A 16,907-nucleotide genomic window follows, 5' to 3' on the forward strand; every position below is an offset into this window, starting at 1 on the left:
GAATTAAAACAAATCATTCAGAGTCATGGCTTTTATTTCCACAGGTCTTATAATGGTGGTGCCATTGTGCGAGCAGGGTCGGGCTCCTTTGAGGAAGCCTGCAAGAGGTTCTTGAAAGCAAACCCTCCCTGCTCGCTGCACGCTGGATTTGCGTATGCAGCCAGCCTCGCCTAAAGTTTTTTCCCAGCCTGCTGACAGGCAGGAAGTTGGGGGGGATGCAGGCAGCGAGACGGCTTTCCCAGGGGCTCGATTGCCGTGGACGAGTCTGCAAGTCCACACCTGGGAGGGCAGCGAGTCCCAGGTGGCCCTGCAGTGTCCGACCTGACATTGTACAGCTGCTACCTTTGGGTGGGGGTGGAAGAAATGCTCCATTAGGAGCAGAGTAGCTCTCCAGCTGCATAGGCAGGGAGGTCTGCTGGGTCCAAGGGGCTTCCTGTTTAAATAGTTACAGAGTCTGCAGAATTGGTTAAACCGTCAAAAAAAATTATAGAGGATTAAAAAAAAGTAATAAAGGAACCATCCTTCCTGTATCTGTACGTGCATTGTCTAACTGTTCATTTGGGTTCGATCAAATGCTTGTTGCCATTTTTCAATTCACTTTAATGTGTTTTAGATTAGGTTTTTTGTAATGTAGAATCAGATTAAAGTTCGTGGAACTGTAGCTGCAGTTCAGGAAAGCTCATACTTTAATACATAAAAGCTAGGACAGATCATTGTCATAAGCTGGTAGGTCCCCCGATGTAACATAGGCAAGTCATTTCACTCAGTGACTTCTGCAAGACCATGTCTTGTGGTTGGGCTAAAGCAATGCAACTGTTTATTAAAAAATAAAAAAGGTAGATGAGGGAGAGAAAATAGTTCAGTCTTATTTCAGGCACACAGGATAGTCAGACTATTCAGTACAGGACTTAAGGACATATTTAACTGCTTCTCTGTAAAGAGGTGGGAGATTAGACGTGTTTTAGTGCTTTGCAGAACCAGCTCCTATTCAGCTAACACCAATGGAGATCACATGTGGCGAACTCTTTCAAGGAGTCTGTGAAGATCAGTCCTTTAACTCCACCTGTACTCACTTGCCATTTGGGCTGCTGTATGACGGACCGCTCACCCTGGCCTGCTGAAGCTTCCCCTGTGTTTCCCCTGAGCATTGTTTCATTGGTACCCATTGAGGTGCTGCCCGTGAGACTGTGAGCACCTTGCAGGACAAGGCTATTTCTTCTTTTACCTGTGGTGTGCAATGCAGGTATGGCTCTTCCTAAATAGTTGAAAATATTAGCCACAGAAGGAAGCTTAGCAATGCGCCATTTTGTGAGATGCTCACAAAATTTTGAATGTGTATACACTTAAGCGTGTATACATGTGTGTAAGATAAGTAAAATACCTTTACATGAATAGCATCGCCTAAATTTGACATTAATCTGCATTTTTTCTCTCTGCCACATGATGGAGATAATGGTGTAAGATATATAAACAGTGCTGCATGGGTCATGTACTTCAAAGAAAGAAGTTTCAACTCGGTGGTTTATAGTAGTTTTTCCATTAATGTTGGTTTTGCACTAGCCTTGATGGAGTAATTTTCTCATAGTATCTGTGGGGTGTTTTGTTTAAAGCAACATTTGGTTACTTGTCTTGTTCTCTTCCCCCTCGCCCCCACAAAAGGCAAATATGCAGGAATACCCTTACCAAATAATCAGGGCTAGTGATGCAGCAAAACACCAAAGTTCATATTTGGTAAAACATTCAAAAGAATTTGCTTGCATTAACTTTATTGGGACTTTAAGTTGTACTTAAATGTACACAGTTTGGGCTCTGATACAGCTACTAGTAGGGCTGTGATGTAGGCTTCTGTAGAAGCAGGGAATGTGCAGCAGTTCCTGCTTAGGAAGTTAAAAAGAGCACATTCTAGATCCTGTTCTCACCGTGAGTCTGAGTCTGTGCACCCTGGGAAGGACATGGTAGGATCCAAATTAGTTGATCCTTGCGTTGTTTGCTAGAACCCTTGCATCCGCTCTCTCCTCTTTTCTCCATCTTGAGCATGGGTCCTGATCCAGAAGCTATCGAAGCCACATGTGCAAAATTCTCAGCGATTTCAATGAACTTTGGATCAGGCCCATAGGCAAAGGCAGAGATGGATTTTCCCATGGAAATTTTTTTAGTGACATTCAGAAATCTCCTGGTGAGTGATGTATTTAATTTCTGTGGTGAGACCTGCTGTGTTATATTTGTAATCATAATGTAATAACAAGACATTTGTAACAAAACTGCTATAGGTTGAGATACATCCAGGAAGGGAGAAACACATGTTTCTTTCCAGTTTGTTAATTTTTTTGTGGCTGTTACTCTGAGGACAAGAGTTCCTGTGCTGATGTCAGTGCAATTACAGCTGCACTGTTGTCAAGTTTCTTTGATTGAATATTTGCTGGGTGAAGCAATACTCTCACTCTTTAGATCTACCTACCTTGTGAATCAAACATGCTGCTTGTTTAATTCCTTGTGCTTAGGTCCTTGTATCTCCTGCAAAATTCTCATTTGAGGAACTGTTCAACTCTGTGATACTGCAAATCTCAGTCCAGTGTCTGCCTATAAATTTTTTTTCTTTGATTAGAGTTTAAAAGTTTGTATTTAGAGGCTCTCCCTTCATAGGTGCCTTTTGTAAGGCATTTTCGTAATTATACTTACATGTAAAATGTTACCTGTATGCAAAATATACATGAAAATGCCTTCAAAGTTAGCGAACTGACATGCTTCCTGGACAGCAGCACATGACCACGCGCGTGTGCGTGCACCCACGTATTGATGTAATAGTTTCTCCAAATGTTAGGCTTTTTCCTCAGAAGACTTTCTCCAGAAATGCTGCACTCCATGCTCTAGGGTTCTGCTCCTATGTTTTTTTCATGAGAACAAAGATTAGTCCTTCATGGTCCTAAACTCAATGCATGTGCATGACTTAAAGGCATTACCTACCAATAAATAGGAGATTAGCTGCGGCTTGTGTATTTCCTGATCAGTTCAGGTTTTTTTCAGATGGCTTGTTGTTATCCCGTTTCCTTTAACGATGGGACACTTTAATGAGTTTGCCATCTGACATACATCTGCTTCCTGTTAAACAATACCTTCATTCTTCTAGAGCTGCTAAACTCATCTTTTATCCTACAAGATTTTTATCTGTGCCTTGAAAACAGCATGTACAAATCGATGTCAGCATATTCATTTTCTTGTTGAGGATTTTTTTGATATGTTGTTTTCGAGAAGGAATAGCAAAACGGGCATCTCCTTTAGTGCTTGTTTGTTGGAGAATGGGAGAACGTGGGTATTATTTGTCTAATTAGGGGCTGATCAGTCCAGCTCATGTTTGAAGCCCAGTAAGATCGACTTCTGTGGCTAACATTATACAGTTTCTAGTAGTTATTCTGTCCTGCCAGCAAAGTAAGGGGCTGCTGCAAAAGGGGGGGATTTTGAAGGCTGTTAATAATGTTTCTTTGAGGAAAGAGCCTTCAATAGCTCGATGATGGTCTGTCTCATGCATGTGCAAAGTTAGTGCTCTGTGATCATCAGGCACTCTTAAATCAATCCAGCCTGCATTGAGTTTGTGCATCTGCCTCAGTGCTTCTCTTTTTCCCATGTTTTGGGAACACGGAGTCATGCCAAATCTCTGACTGTGTGTTTTGCCTTTGCTGGTTAACATTGCCCCTTCAGAAAAACTTTTTGTCTTTTTTTTCTCGTTTCTTTTTTAATCATAAAACCTTTTTCTAGTGGAGGGAAAACTGGATAGAATTTTCCTTGTATTTATCTGTCTCTACATAATGTCCTTTATATGGTGCTTTTATAATGAGCGTGCAGTGCTGTTTAAAAGAAAATCCTGTTGTATGTGAAGTTCTGCCACGCAGGTCCAAAGGACATCTGTGAGAATGGCTTGTAACCAAATTAAGCAACCCTGTGGGGCACATAATATTTTGTCTCAGGAAGGAATTTGCTTCCAAACATTCACATATGCCAGGTGACAAGTGGAAATACTTTGGGTTTAGAGCTGGGGAAACAGAGGAAGCAAGGTGCAAATATTTATTTGAGGGTTAGTGGATGCTTGAATCAGAATAATGAGTATAATTCAGGAATTTTGTATTTCTTCCCATTTGTAGCTTGCAGTCGTCTCCCAGCTCACACAGGGTTAATGTTACTTGCTTGAAAATGAGAAAATGCTGATTACCTCAGGTGGCTGCTGGTGCATGATCTCAAACCTTTGTTTTAATGATACTCTTGGCAATGTTGAGACCCGTGTTTCTACCACCCTAAATGCCGTTCCTTTGCCTCTGGCAGTGCTGCAGAGCCATGTGTTCAACTCCGAAGAGCTGTGAAAAGTTGTTTGGTGCAAATGCAACTTGATAGTTTTACCTGTGATGGCCCAGCTTCCCATGGGGTTCCACCTCTCTTTGGCTTTGTGCAGTCTTATAGGAAGGTGCTGTATGCGAACTTGGTCTTTCACTGTGTCCCTTAAGGAATGGAGCCAAGAAATCATCTCCTCTGGTCATTGCTATACCAGTGTTGTCATACTTGCCTGAAGAGTTTTGTTTCTAATTGCATCAGTGTTTATTAACAGAGCCCTCCATCATTTATTTAACATATAAACTTGTCCATTCTTTCACCACGCTCATACCTTTCATCTCTCAGAGCTGCAGGAACACGGCTGATGGCTTTGACAGTCTTTCATTCATGTTAAGATTACAAATTACCTTTGTTAGGTTCCTTGTGGGGTCTGCAATTTGTCAAGGAGGATCTGGGAGGCAGTATTAATTGAAGCTTTGCAAGAAAATAAGTCTACTTTGTCAGCTTTGGGGTATACCATCGATGATGGCTGTGCTGAGCTCCTCTACACCTTCACCTTTAGTCAGTATTGTGGAAAGTTACAGGTCTTCATAACGGTGTCTATTGCTATGACCTCTGACGTGACCAGGGGAGAGGCTTACCTCATTTCATGCTGTCTTTTCAGATCCCATCGTGGGGAAAGTGTATTTATAGCTGGAACATCAGTTTATCATAATCCAGATGTATTGGGCAAGCGTGTGAAGAATTTTAGGAGGACAGGACACTGAACCAGATTTATTGTGATTATTAGCGGAAATGTTTTGGTGTTAGCTCCAGTGGGCAGGCAGCGTTGTTTTATTGTACTGTAACTTGAACCTATTTGAAAAGAGCCATCTTTTATAAAGAAGCTGATTAAAAAAAAAAAAAAACAATGTAAAAGGGACTTAGGTAAAGGAAAGACACTTCTCCTGAAATTTGTGGTTTGTGTATCCTTGGAAAACAGTGTATTTTTTGATACTCAGAAGTGGTTTATTAGATTTTTCTTTGTAATTACAGTGGAGAAGGCACAGTTTGGCACCTGCAGCTCAGACACTGTGGTGGAGTACTCCTTATAAATACAGGCTTCAACGGTGATAGCATCTCTATGAGCCTCGTCAAAGTGCATGCGAGTGACAGGTTAGGTGCAAGTTTGAGAACTACTGCGTGATGACTGCAGTACGTTCTCCCTGAAGGAAACAGATGTTCTTGCCGTTGCCTCTTGTGATATTAGTACTGTCAAAATCCTCTTCATAACTGTTGGCTTTTCTCCTGTTGCTGTTAATGTAGGGAACAGCGGAGGTATGGGTGAGAGCGGTTTCTGGGACGGAGGTACAGTTTCAGGGACATTGAGAAAGCTCTTACAAGGTGAGCCTGTTTCCTCATCTGGCTGTTTATGCCAATATCTCCTTCAGTATTTACTCTAACGTTTGTAAAAACAGATAGCTCTTCCGGAGAGCAAAGCCCGCTGAACTGGAGACAGAGAAAACCTGAATAAACAAACATGTGCCACAGATTAGTAAGAACATCTGTAGGTTTTATATTGTTTTGAGAACACATACCACATAGTTTTTCATTTCTTATGCTTTTCTAGTTTCTCCCTTTCTTTCTGTCTCTCTTTTCTTCTTCTTTTTAAATATATTGCTAATAAAGGTTGGAGGTAGAAAGCACAGCTGGACTATGCATGACATGCCACTGTTTAATTTCTAGCTTGGAGGATGAGAAGAAGAGTAGTTTTATTGTATCCTAGAAGAGAATAAAGCCACATGCAAATTCCAGCCATGGACATCTGTTTCCTCTTTGTGTGAAAGAATTCTCATATTTGGAAGGGAATCCCAGTTCTGAAGAGGCTGATGAGTTGGGGTTTTTTTTTGGTTTTCTTTTTTTTTTTTGGTTCTTCCCCCCTTCTTTGCCACTCCTTTAGCATGTTCTCCTTGCTCCCTGGCTGCTATGTTTCCTTCAGGACAATGTCAGCTTGCAATTTAGCATCAGATATTGAATGGGTGAATTTTGAGTTACTTTAAAATGTTGTGTTGTAGTTACAAAGAGTATTATTAAGCTCCTCCTTAAGTTTCTTTTATTTAATTAAACAGTATTTGGTGGGAGGACTTTGCTCTGTCATCACTCTTCAGTACTTGCAAGTTGGTATTCTTTTTAGAAGTGAGATGTGTGTGTATCTGTTGCTCTGGCTGTGAGGTGCAACTATTTCTAGAAGTAACTTATTAAAAATAATCTTTTCAAATCCTTCTGTATCAGGGGAATTAAGTAGATCTGTAGAAATAAGAATCTGCAATGTTCATTACATTAAGTTAGGCATCAGGTGCTAAGGGCTACAGGGACCAGAGTAAATGATAATTTCACTAACCTATAAAACATTTTAGAATAATGATTTACAGCTGTCTGGGGGCTTTAAACTTTTTTTTTTGGTGTAAGAGTTGACTCTGCTGAACAAGCAGCACAGTTATATAACATTAGGCCAGACATGAGAACTGGTACTCTCTGTCTATTTTATATTAATGTCAAATGAGAGGTTGGTGGAGCTCGCCAGGGTTTCATATTTGCTGGCAGAAAGTTACCCACATGTGTGGACCATATTTTTATTGTTGCCTTAGCCTATTTCAGGCATAAATATCGCTGCCTGGCAGGGTGTGATTCTGTTCGTTGCTGAAGAACTTTTCTTTTAAAAAGCAAAATATGAAAAGGAATGAAATGCTGTAAATCTTCAAATTAAGAAGCATCCCCAGACTGCGAGATTTTGTCGTGTCTGTCGTGGTAGAGGAATAAAGGGCAATAAGCCATCTAAAGGCTTTTTCATTGTTGGATGAGTTACCCTTGCAAAGCTATTTCTTTTTGCATATATTAATACTACTTTTGGGCGTGGGCTGTTTAGCCTGGTCTCTTAGGGAAACAAGGCTTATGCAAACAGGGTGTATGCACACATGAACAGAACACACAGCAGCCTGCGCAGCCCTTGGACATGTTGGCCATGGAAATGTGGTGGAAAGGCAGAGGCTGCAAAGATAAATAGAAGTTCCTATAAGTTTCTTGAGAATATGTAAGAGGAGAATAAAGGCTATTAAGGGGTTTGGGGGAAGGCTTGCAATAGGAACTGAACTTGCAACAGGGGCTGTGGAATAGATGTCGAGAGGAAATGTGATGGAGGTTCCTGTTGCGGGAAGATCGCTGAACCCGGTTTGGAAATTATTTGGCTTCAGATAATCTGATGACAAAAACCAAATCCACAGGAAGCCAGACTCCCTTTCATTCCAGTACCCATGAAATTGCTTGTGTGGGTTTTGTTTTTAAGTCAGGACGTTGTCAAACAGGCTCCAATGGATGACTGTAAGAAATAGAGGACATCTCATTAGGATCTTAGTGCAGGCAAAGGTGCTGCGCTGCTTGTTTTTGTTGGTGGTGCTTCCTAGTTTGTTTGTTTTTTGCAAGTTTTCAAACTCTATTAAAGTGTGACTTCTGAATGTTTAGGCCCTTATCCTGCAGGAATCTTAGAGAGGAGGGAGCCCAGCAGCTGTGCAGATCCCACTAACATACATCCGAAATCTTCCCAGGCATTTTGGTAGCCTGCTTATTGCAGCATCTCATGGGACGCACGGGGAAAAGTGAAACTGATAATCCCTATCCAGTTCTGGTCCCCGCTGAGCGGGACGCAGAAAGCAAACACCACTAACACTGAAAATCAAACAGCAGTCGTGAACAAATTGCCTCTTTGATTGAAATGCTTCTAGCTAGGAGATAAAAAGGGGTTTATGTCAAAAGCTTCCCTTGTTGTCTTATTAACAGCTGCATAATTTTACCACTCATTCGCGCGTATAAAAAAGCAAAACTTGGAGACTGTATTTGAAAGCTTGTTTTGTTTGGTGTGCAGCTGGATACAGAGCGTTTCCTTTTCTCTCTTTTAACAAATTTGAAGCAAATGTAGTGGGTATTGTTTCTTTTTTTTTCTATTTTCTGGCCTAGATAATAGAAGATTATGTTGCTTTTCATTTTACATTGCAAAGAAATCATGCCGTTTAACTCCAATTCAACAATGATGCAGCAGCATGTGGATATATTTATCTTCTCATAAATATATTACCACACATTACTGTCAAATAGCTGGACTTTTTCACCCAGTATTAAAAACAAAATTTAATTGCTACACTAGAGTTTCAAGGCCCTGATAAATAAGAGCCATGTCTGACCTTTTTTGTGGGGCTCTGAGATGCCACCAGGGATATTGCTCATTGTTCAAGATGACAAACTTCCTCTGAGATTTCAGTTTGTCAGCTCAATGTACAGCAGTGACATTGATTTCTTCTCACTGCCATTTCCTGCCTGAATAGATAACAAATTTCCTGTGACAGGTGTCTGTCAAGCTTAGTTTTGCCTGGCAGATTAACTTAATAGACTCATTTATTAATCATTAGTTGCGACACGGTGAAGCAGACAGTACTTTTTAACTCTTGTGATGTTGAATGGATGTACCATTTCAGATTCCTTTGTGTAGCTTGAATTTGGATGTAATAAGCTGTTCATATCTCTGTAGTGAATGTTTTTAACCTGACGTTACTCATGTTACAAAGAGCAAAGATTTATGTATTAGTGTGACCCATTTTGAGTGTGTACTACTTTTTATGGCAAAAGGTGCATAAGTGCTTTCTGAGACTAATAAAATGATGCGCAGACTACAAAATCAGCCCACGTAAGGGGGAAAACTGATCCGACATGCATCATGCGTGGGGAAGGAAGATAACAGTAGGAGAAGAAAATAGATAACTTGGAAGAAGATTTGAAAGTGCGGCTGAGTGGCTGTTGAAGTGGAGGAGGTAACTGCAGAAGCATTTAGGAAGGGGCAAAGTAGACCTGCAGATGCGGCTGTAGGGCAATTCTGGCACAGGCTAGTGTTTTCAGAGGGACTCCTTCCTCCAAGATGTCTTGAGATAGATACCCAGGCAGGAGATAGCAAAGGCAGGGTTGGTACCAGAGGTGGATATTGGACAGGGCTTGTCAGAGTGGTGAAGGAGGAGGAAGAGCCAGAAGAACTTAGTGGAGAGATTGGAGGAGGAAGAAACTATAAGGGAAGGCATAACCTTGGAAAGTGATGTCTCTTGTTGCAAAGAATCACTCTGTTCGCGGTGAAAACTGATTTATTACACGTGTTAGCCCTGCACAGCCTACAGAGCTGACGGAGATGTATGTTGGCTTTTTTCCCCGTGTGTTAAGAGAGTTGGTCATGAGGTGTTTATCAAGGCAAAATCTGTAAAGGAGCTGGAAATGCACAGGCACTGCTGAGGACACACGGCAGCAGGAATAAGCCTAGGTAGAGATACAGACTGTTGCTGAACAGAAGAACCTCTTGTTGTAGGTGATGAGAAGGGAACCACCAAGCATCTCCCCTGGGTTTTGGTTGGGTTGTGGTAGCTCTTCACAACCTGCTTTTAATTCACTAGGGAGCTTGTTAATGTGAGATCACTGGGAGGTGTTCAGAAAAGTTTCTCTCTGCAGCTTATGCCCAAACTGCAAAGCCCTGGTTGAAGCACAACTGTTTTCAGCTCAGCATTTGTGAGAGTGTGTATTGCTGAAGATGTTTTTTTGCCAGGCTGTGTTCCTGGCCTTAGGAGCATGCTTTTTGAGCCATCCTTATGGCTTTCTTGGCTGAGCATCAAACCAAGAATGTCCCTGTACTAGATCATACTGCTTATTGCTCTACTAGGCCACCCTGGTAACAATACATTAACCTCTCAGCAGGGAATGTGATAAACAAAGTAAAACTGCTTTAGTGAAACCAGTCATTTAATGGCAGCGTGCATAAAGTGTCCTTAAAGATTTGTAAATGTAATAAGCTGCAGTTCACTGAGTGAACAATAACTGTTCCTAATTTAGCCAGTCGAGGAACATGCCAACCTAATTTGCTTTTGTAACTTTGTTGTTGTTGTTTTTTCTTTTCCCATCTCTCCAGATTCCTTTCTCTCTGGTACAATTTCCCCTCTGGGAGTCCTTAAAGGTAAGTCCTCTTTAATGATAGAAATGTAAGTTATACATTTTGCAAAGGCTTTCCATGGTAACTTATCTAACTTGATTATCACAATTATGGGCACAGCCAAGAATCACTAAGTATGTACCAACCTACCTGTGCATGTGAACATCATTTGCCTGAATATCTGAAAAATAACAGAGAACATCTAACCACTGATATGTGGCATGCAGTCTAAATTTTACTCCCCAGCATGCCAGAAATCTTATCTGCTACCCTAGCTATTTTTACTGATTAGAGTGGGAACCATCTTGTGTTGTGGTGCTTTTTTTACTTTATTTTAATTTTTTTAGCGTTTCACTCTTCAAGGTAACAGGCAGTTGCAAATGATACAGAGAAAACTGATTGAGCCTGGGTTTGTAGACAGGGAGAGACTCTCAGTGCATCGCTGACAAGCTATTTTGATTGGCTGCGTGTACGCTATTTCGAAGGTCATTTAAAGAAGGTGTCAATTGGATGATATTTTAATAGCGCAGTCTTTCAGAATGATGGTGCTGTTCTCCCACCAGCTGGTTGCTGTGTTTATCATGGACAGAGTCAGGGTTTAGATTTTTGAGCACAGAGCTGGATTGAAAGTCATGTAATTTCTCTGTCCCTCTGTTTTTTCCTTTAACTCACTGCAAAAGATGAAGGAAAGTCAGGGTTTTTCAGGTGCTTTGATATCCTGGCTTGGAAGCACAGAAAATTATTGCAGATCGTTAAAAGCATTGTAGCAAAATATAGTATTTACAAGAGAGGAGCTGGAGAGAGAGTAGTTTTCTTCTTGTTAAGGGTGCTGGACTTCTGAGAAAGCTTGGCACTGAGACCCAAACTGGGCAGAGGTACTGGGAAGGATGGAAACTGGTGATGATCTTCCTTGCCCCTTGCTCCTTCTATTGAGGGAGGAGGGCTTATGTTCTCCTTGGTCCTTGTGTGCTTGGTTGGGACAATAGCTTATCTTCTTGCGGTGTGTCAGTAGCTTGGGTTGTTCTGGAGGGACGAGCCCACAGTTTGCATCTAGAGGCTTCAGGGAGTCAAATATAAAGGGGAGTCCACAGGCAGGAGGAGCATGAAATACATCAAGAGCTTTCACAGAACTGAGCTGCGTTTTGCAGAGGATTCCGTAGGAACTTCATGAGCTTGGTCTGATGCGGTGTCTGGGTATCGTCCCATTGCACAGGGTAGCTTTGGCTGCCTTATTAGGAATCTGTTTCCCTGCCAGTGTCTTGGAATGGCTTTCTGTAAACTCTTCGGCAGCGATACTGGCCTGACCTGCTAATTGTTAGTGCAGCAGCCGTGTTTGGGAGCAAGAGGTGGCAGTGCTTTAAGAGGAAAAAGTGCAGTGTTCTTGCCAAAACCACATAAAACAGCAACATCGTGTAGCTGTTTTCAGAATGTAAAGTTGTTTTAACTAATGTCCACGTAGCTGTGACAATGAAATTTATTGTTTAGATTAGAGGCTTTAAAGAAGACAGTTTGAATTTAGCTAGCTACAGGAGTGAGTCACTTAGGATGAGACCTCATGTTTAATCTAAAGAGGTCAGTGCAGATCTGAAGAGAAACAAAACTGGGTTAGTTTGTTCCATGGACCAGTTGCAATATAGTCTTCTGACTGTGGAACCAAGAGTAGAAAATGGCAAAAATCAGTCTTGCAGGCTCCAGTCACTTTGGCTCGGCACAGGGAGAGCGCTCAAGGTTTGTCACATCAAAGCCAGGCAGTGAAAGCAGAATACGTTTTGTTTTTCTGAATGAAGCTCTTAAAAAAAAAAAAAAAAATAAAATAAAAAAAAAATTGCCCTGACAGTACAACAAAGGAGAAAAAAACATTATGGTCCCATCAACAGGCTGGATGTGGCCAGTAGCATCAATAGGAGTACGATTCAGGCTAGGGCTTCTCATGGGTGCATGAAGAGACAGTAATTAAGAAGAGGTAGGAGTGCAGAGGACAAGAGACAAACGGCGCGCAGCCTGAACACAGAAGAATTTACTGAAGCTGTTGGTTAGATAATGTCTGAGGGACTATTCTGCACTGTGTTAATGGTATTACTTGAGAAAGTATATGTGGGAGCAGTTGTGTATGATGTGTGTGGATCATCTCACAAAGGAGAACAGAACAAGTGCAGTGGCTGTGTCATTTTTAAAACCATTAGTAGAAAGTTACATAAGCTGACGGATGATAGACTCAGTCTTATAATTCCCCGAACAAGCCAATCACCATAAAAATGAGAAAAAATATCTCTCCACTGTAAAGGACAGCTAGCAACGCACATGGAAGAAGAGTTTCCTTTTCCTTCACATATGTGCTGGCTGCAGCCAGCAGTAGGGTGTTAAACTTAAAGAACCCTAATAAAGGCTTGTTGTAGGCAGCAAATCAGTGTTTCTATATCCCATTTTCTCTATCTGCTTTGCTCCAAGCTGCTATGGTTATTCTTTATGCTTCCAGCAGGCTTCAGCCACATAGTTTACATGCAGAGTTTTCTTCTGTCTGTGAATGTAGACCAGCTGTCCTATGTGAGAGTAAACTTGCATATCATGCACCAGACTAAGTTAGAAGAAGAAGAGAGACCGTTGTATAGATTACTGAACTATAAGGTTACTTACACTGTGTGTGCTGGAAAAGGGGGTATTGCAGTAATTAGCAAGGAATAGATACGGCTTCAAATACTGGCTTTGCTGCCAGTGACTCAGGTGAACACACAATTTAGAAACAGTCAATAGACTCATTTCTTAGATCACAGTGACTCAAGAAACACAGTAAAGAAATGGTGATTTCAGTAAAAAAGAAAACTCCTTTTTTTTTTATGTGGGTAGCATCCACTGCTATATTGCATGCTTAATGTCCTTTCCCTTCACAATTTTTCATTTTTCCATATTTTGATTTAGGCACAGATTATTGATACAAACCAAAGGGGAGAAGGAAACTGTGCTATGATGTATCAGACTTCAGGACAGACATTGTAATTCTCTATTAGGGTGAGTTAGTGTAGTGCTTCTCTGTCTTTATAGCCCAAGTCTTACAGCTAAAACAATTTTGAAGTCTTCTCAGAGTTCAGGAACAGAAGGGGCATTTCAAATTTCATTCACTCTCTGCCTCACCAACCCTCAGAGAGCACCATGGCCGCTTACCACTGTGGCAGTTTGATCAGGTTTAGGTTCTTTTAGGTGGGGCTAATACTTCTGATCCCATCTCAAAGCCAGCTGGCCATGAAGAAATGCAGCAGAACATAGTTGTGGTGTGCTTCCCAAATGCCAGCCGAGCACACTGCTTTCCATATTAGTTCAAGTTTTGGAATAACGTTGTAAGATACAGTCCCCTTGTATGCTGCCCTGGAATTTCCAGGGTGCCTCTGTAACTTGCTTTGGAAATACTATATGTGTGTTTTTCATTGTGGGAATTTCAAATTACAGGGCCTGTGTATTTGGCATGAAATTTTGGTGGGTTACAGGGAGTCTGGCGCAGCTCCCTTGCTTTCACCCTGCTGCCAGGGGTGTGAGTCTCCACTCAGATGACTGCAGCACTGTGGAGTTCATCCCTTCTGTGTGATCTTCTGTTCTGCTCTGTTCAGGCATTTTATTCAGCACTTCTAATCATCATATCCGAGTACCTACCAACAGCACATAAATAATTTATCATTTGTTTCATGTTGCGTTTTAATCCATAATTTTTCTCTTTTAGACCTAACTAAGAAAAAAGACTTTAATTTCTGTTGTGGGATATTGCAGAAATACAGGGCATCCGTTTTTTTCCAACAAAATGGAGTTTAAAAAAACCCCACAAAATCAAGAGCCTCTGGTTAGGTTTGAGTCCAGAAACATCTTTGTCAAAAATGCCTGCTTCTTATTTGTGTGAGTGAAAATGGTCAGCTCCCTCAGAGAACAGTGCTGTGTGTAAGATAAACCCGTCTCAGGTAAAACAAGACTCAGTCCTCTTGGGTTTTATATTTCTGCATGTTGGCTGCGCTTCAGAGCCTCTGAGAGTTACTCCAACACAGCTGTACATGGAGAATGCTCTCTTTATAGACCAAATGTATTGTGTGTCTGGAGAAAAGGCTCTGGTAGCCAGTGAGGAGGGAAGGAACAGGCAGGACAGGAGGACATAGGTCTCAAATGAGTAGACTTGAAAAATAAGGGGTTTTTTGTTTGGTTGGTTGTTTTTTTAAGGAGGGAAAACAAACCTACTATCCTGGGAACCTTTTGTCTTTTTCATTAGACATGTCCGGTTCTGAGATGAGACACTTGGACGTTGCTAAGACTATATAACGTCAGGGTCAGGCAGATTTCGCCCTGCAGACTGTGTGTGCCAGCGAGTCCTGCTTTTGTACACACAGCCTCTCTGGGAGGGCTGGCACAGACTGTGCTGCTCCGCTGGCCCAGGACCTGCAAGGAAAGATAAAAATCTTGGACTGACCATGCTCAAGGTGATGTTCTGGCTCCTCTGGCTCTCAGTGGGGCCAGGATTTCCTTCTTTGTCTTGGTGCTGGGCAAAACCTAAAGCTCTTAAGACTTTCTGCGGCTATAGTGAGCTCACGCGTTTTTTTTTGTCACTGGCTTTAGCAATAAGATAATTTCTCAAATCTGTAAGTCTCACAAATTAACAGGTGTTTTATAAAGAGAGAGATTTGGTTGGACCTTCAGAGGCAATAACTAGAGACAGGGAGCTGAGGTACATGGGCAGGTCTCTTTTGTGGGATTTTGTAATGACTATGGTGGCATGTGATAGTGGTGTAAGATGCTGAACAAGTAGAGGAATGCTTTGGTAGCTTCAGGAGAAGAGAATGGTTTCAAAAGTATGCATAGGCACATTTCCACCCTGTGCAATAAGCGGGGCATCACAGTAAAGAGAATGGGGAGAGTCCAGCCGTTCCCCTGTGAGGCTGAGCAATAGCAGAAGGTTGGTTGGGTCAGAACAGAAGTTCCCCATGTTGTCCCTAAACTGGTTTCTGCCCACACGATAGAGAGCAGGCTTGGGATTGGGTTTGCACTTCCTTAGGTCCCTTGTTTTCTGTCCAGGTTCAGTGGCCACCCCAGGCACAAGGCACTTGTGTTGAGTGGAGCAGAGCTTGCGAAATCTGCTGCTGGACGGGACTGTAGATCTACACGAAGGCATTGGCACATGTACTTGTTTGCTTGGTTCTGCTGGTTCCCTCCTCCAGAGACCTCAACTTCTGGGGGCTGGTATAGGCAGAATAGGGTGTGAACAAGTCTGGTTCGAGGGCGGGCTCGGCCTTGCTTGTAGTTGTCAGTGCAGATATACCTTTGAGATATACCTTGAAGCATGCTGTGCAAAGACTGTTCGGTGGGTTTCCGTGGAGGGCGAGGACTCTAATCTTGGTTGGAGCTCATTGCACCTGATTTTTAAAGTTAATAAGAATGAAAAGTTTACAGAATGCTTCTGCCCAGGCAGCTGGGATTCTCAGCAGTAATACGTGTTTATAACTCCACCATTGAAACAATAAATCACATGCTATTTCCCTCCTAAAATTTACAATCAAATCTGTTGCTGTTTAACAGGGTAGGTAGAAGATAGAGGAATGTAGCCAAACTGGGCCTAAAATGGCTTTCCCTGCTCTATAGGTAGGTGACAGCTTCCCTTTTTTCCTGGAGAAGCAGTCTAGTACTTCTTTTCTGCTGTGCTCAGCTGCATATAAGTCAAGAGTAAATGAAACCCAGGCCCGGCTTTAAACCCATTTCCTTGCAGGCAGTGTAGTAAGTGTTCTACCATACCTAGCTCCCTCTTTGAGTAACGATAGGGTTGATTTAGGGATTAAGTCCTAATCGTTAAATAACGCTAATGTGTCTGCCATTTGCTTAGGTGCTGTATTGGGAAAACAGATTTCCATGGTGGTGTTTCGAGGCGTGATGTAACTTGTGGCCAATGCGGCGTGTGCATGCCATTAGCATAACGGCTGCATTTTTCTCACAAAAGAACAATGTACCCAACAGCTGTTCAGCAAACAGCCCTCGCTTTATTAGTGTCACAATAAGTGTCATTCACACAGTCTTGAAGCACAGTCGAAGGAATGCTATATGCCATCTGCACCAAAGAGAAAGAAACAAATGCAATCCTTACTTACAGCACTGCAGACACGTTTGAGAAAGTCAGATGGTCTTGGATCATCAATGCAGCATTTAAAACGGCAGAAGTAAAACAGACTCACGAGTCTGTAGATACAGAGCCAGATTGTGATGCTCTTGGTTATGCCTAGACCACAAGCAGTTCTCTAGAAGTCACTGAGCTTGCCAATGATGTCTGGGGATGTTTGGTAGAATAGAGAAGTAATCAATGTGAAGGGCTCACTATTTGATTCGGACACTTGCTTCTTGCTGAAGAACCTTAAAAGACTCATGTAATTCTTCCATGTAATTTATTCACACAAGCCTGCATGAAGCACAGATTTATTAGCAGGTAGTAGTAGTAGTAGTGCAGATGCTTAAGGAAAGCCGTCCTAACTTTGAAGTGATTTTTCAGAAGTGCATTTTCCTCGCCAGACACATATATGGCCCTTTGTGCCATGGAAACTGAGTGTAGCTGGCATATTATGTTCTGCCTTGCCATGGGAAC

General features: G+C 42.0%; 1 protein-coding gene across 1 annotated transcript in view; it reads left to right on the forward strand.

Annotated features, from left to right (window-relative positions):
• The window catches only part of SLC25A26 (solute carrier family 25 member 26), a 92,209-nt gene that overhangs the window by 52,312 nt on the left and 22,990 nt on the right, over positions 1-16,907 (forward strand). Inside the window, exon 6 of the mRNA XM_076346607.1 lies at positions 10,292-10,336. Within this exon, the coding sequence (XP_076202722.1) occupies positions 10,292-10,336 (45 nt within the window). The remainder of the gene's footprint in view (positions 1-10,291; positions 10,337-16,907) is intronic.

Source organism: Aptenodytes patagonicus, chromosome 8 (assembly GCF_965638725.1).
Source record: "Aptenodytes patagonicus chromosome 8, bAptPat1.pri.cur, whole genome shotgun sequence".
In the NCBI taxonomy this organism is placed as follows: domain Eukaryota; kingdom Metazoa; phylum Chordata; class Aves; order Sphenisciformes; family Spheniscidae; genus Aptenodytes; species Aptenodytes patagonicus.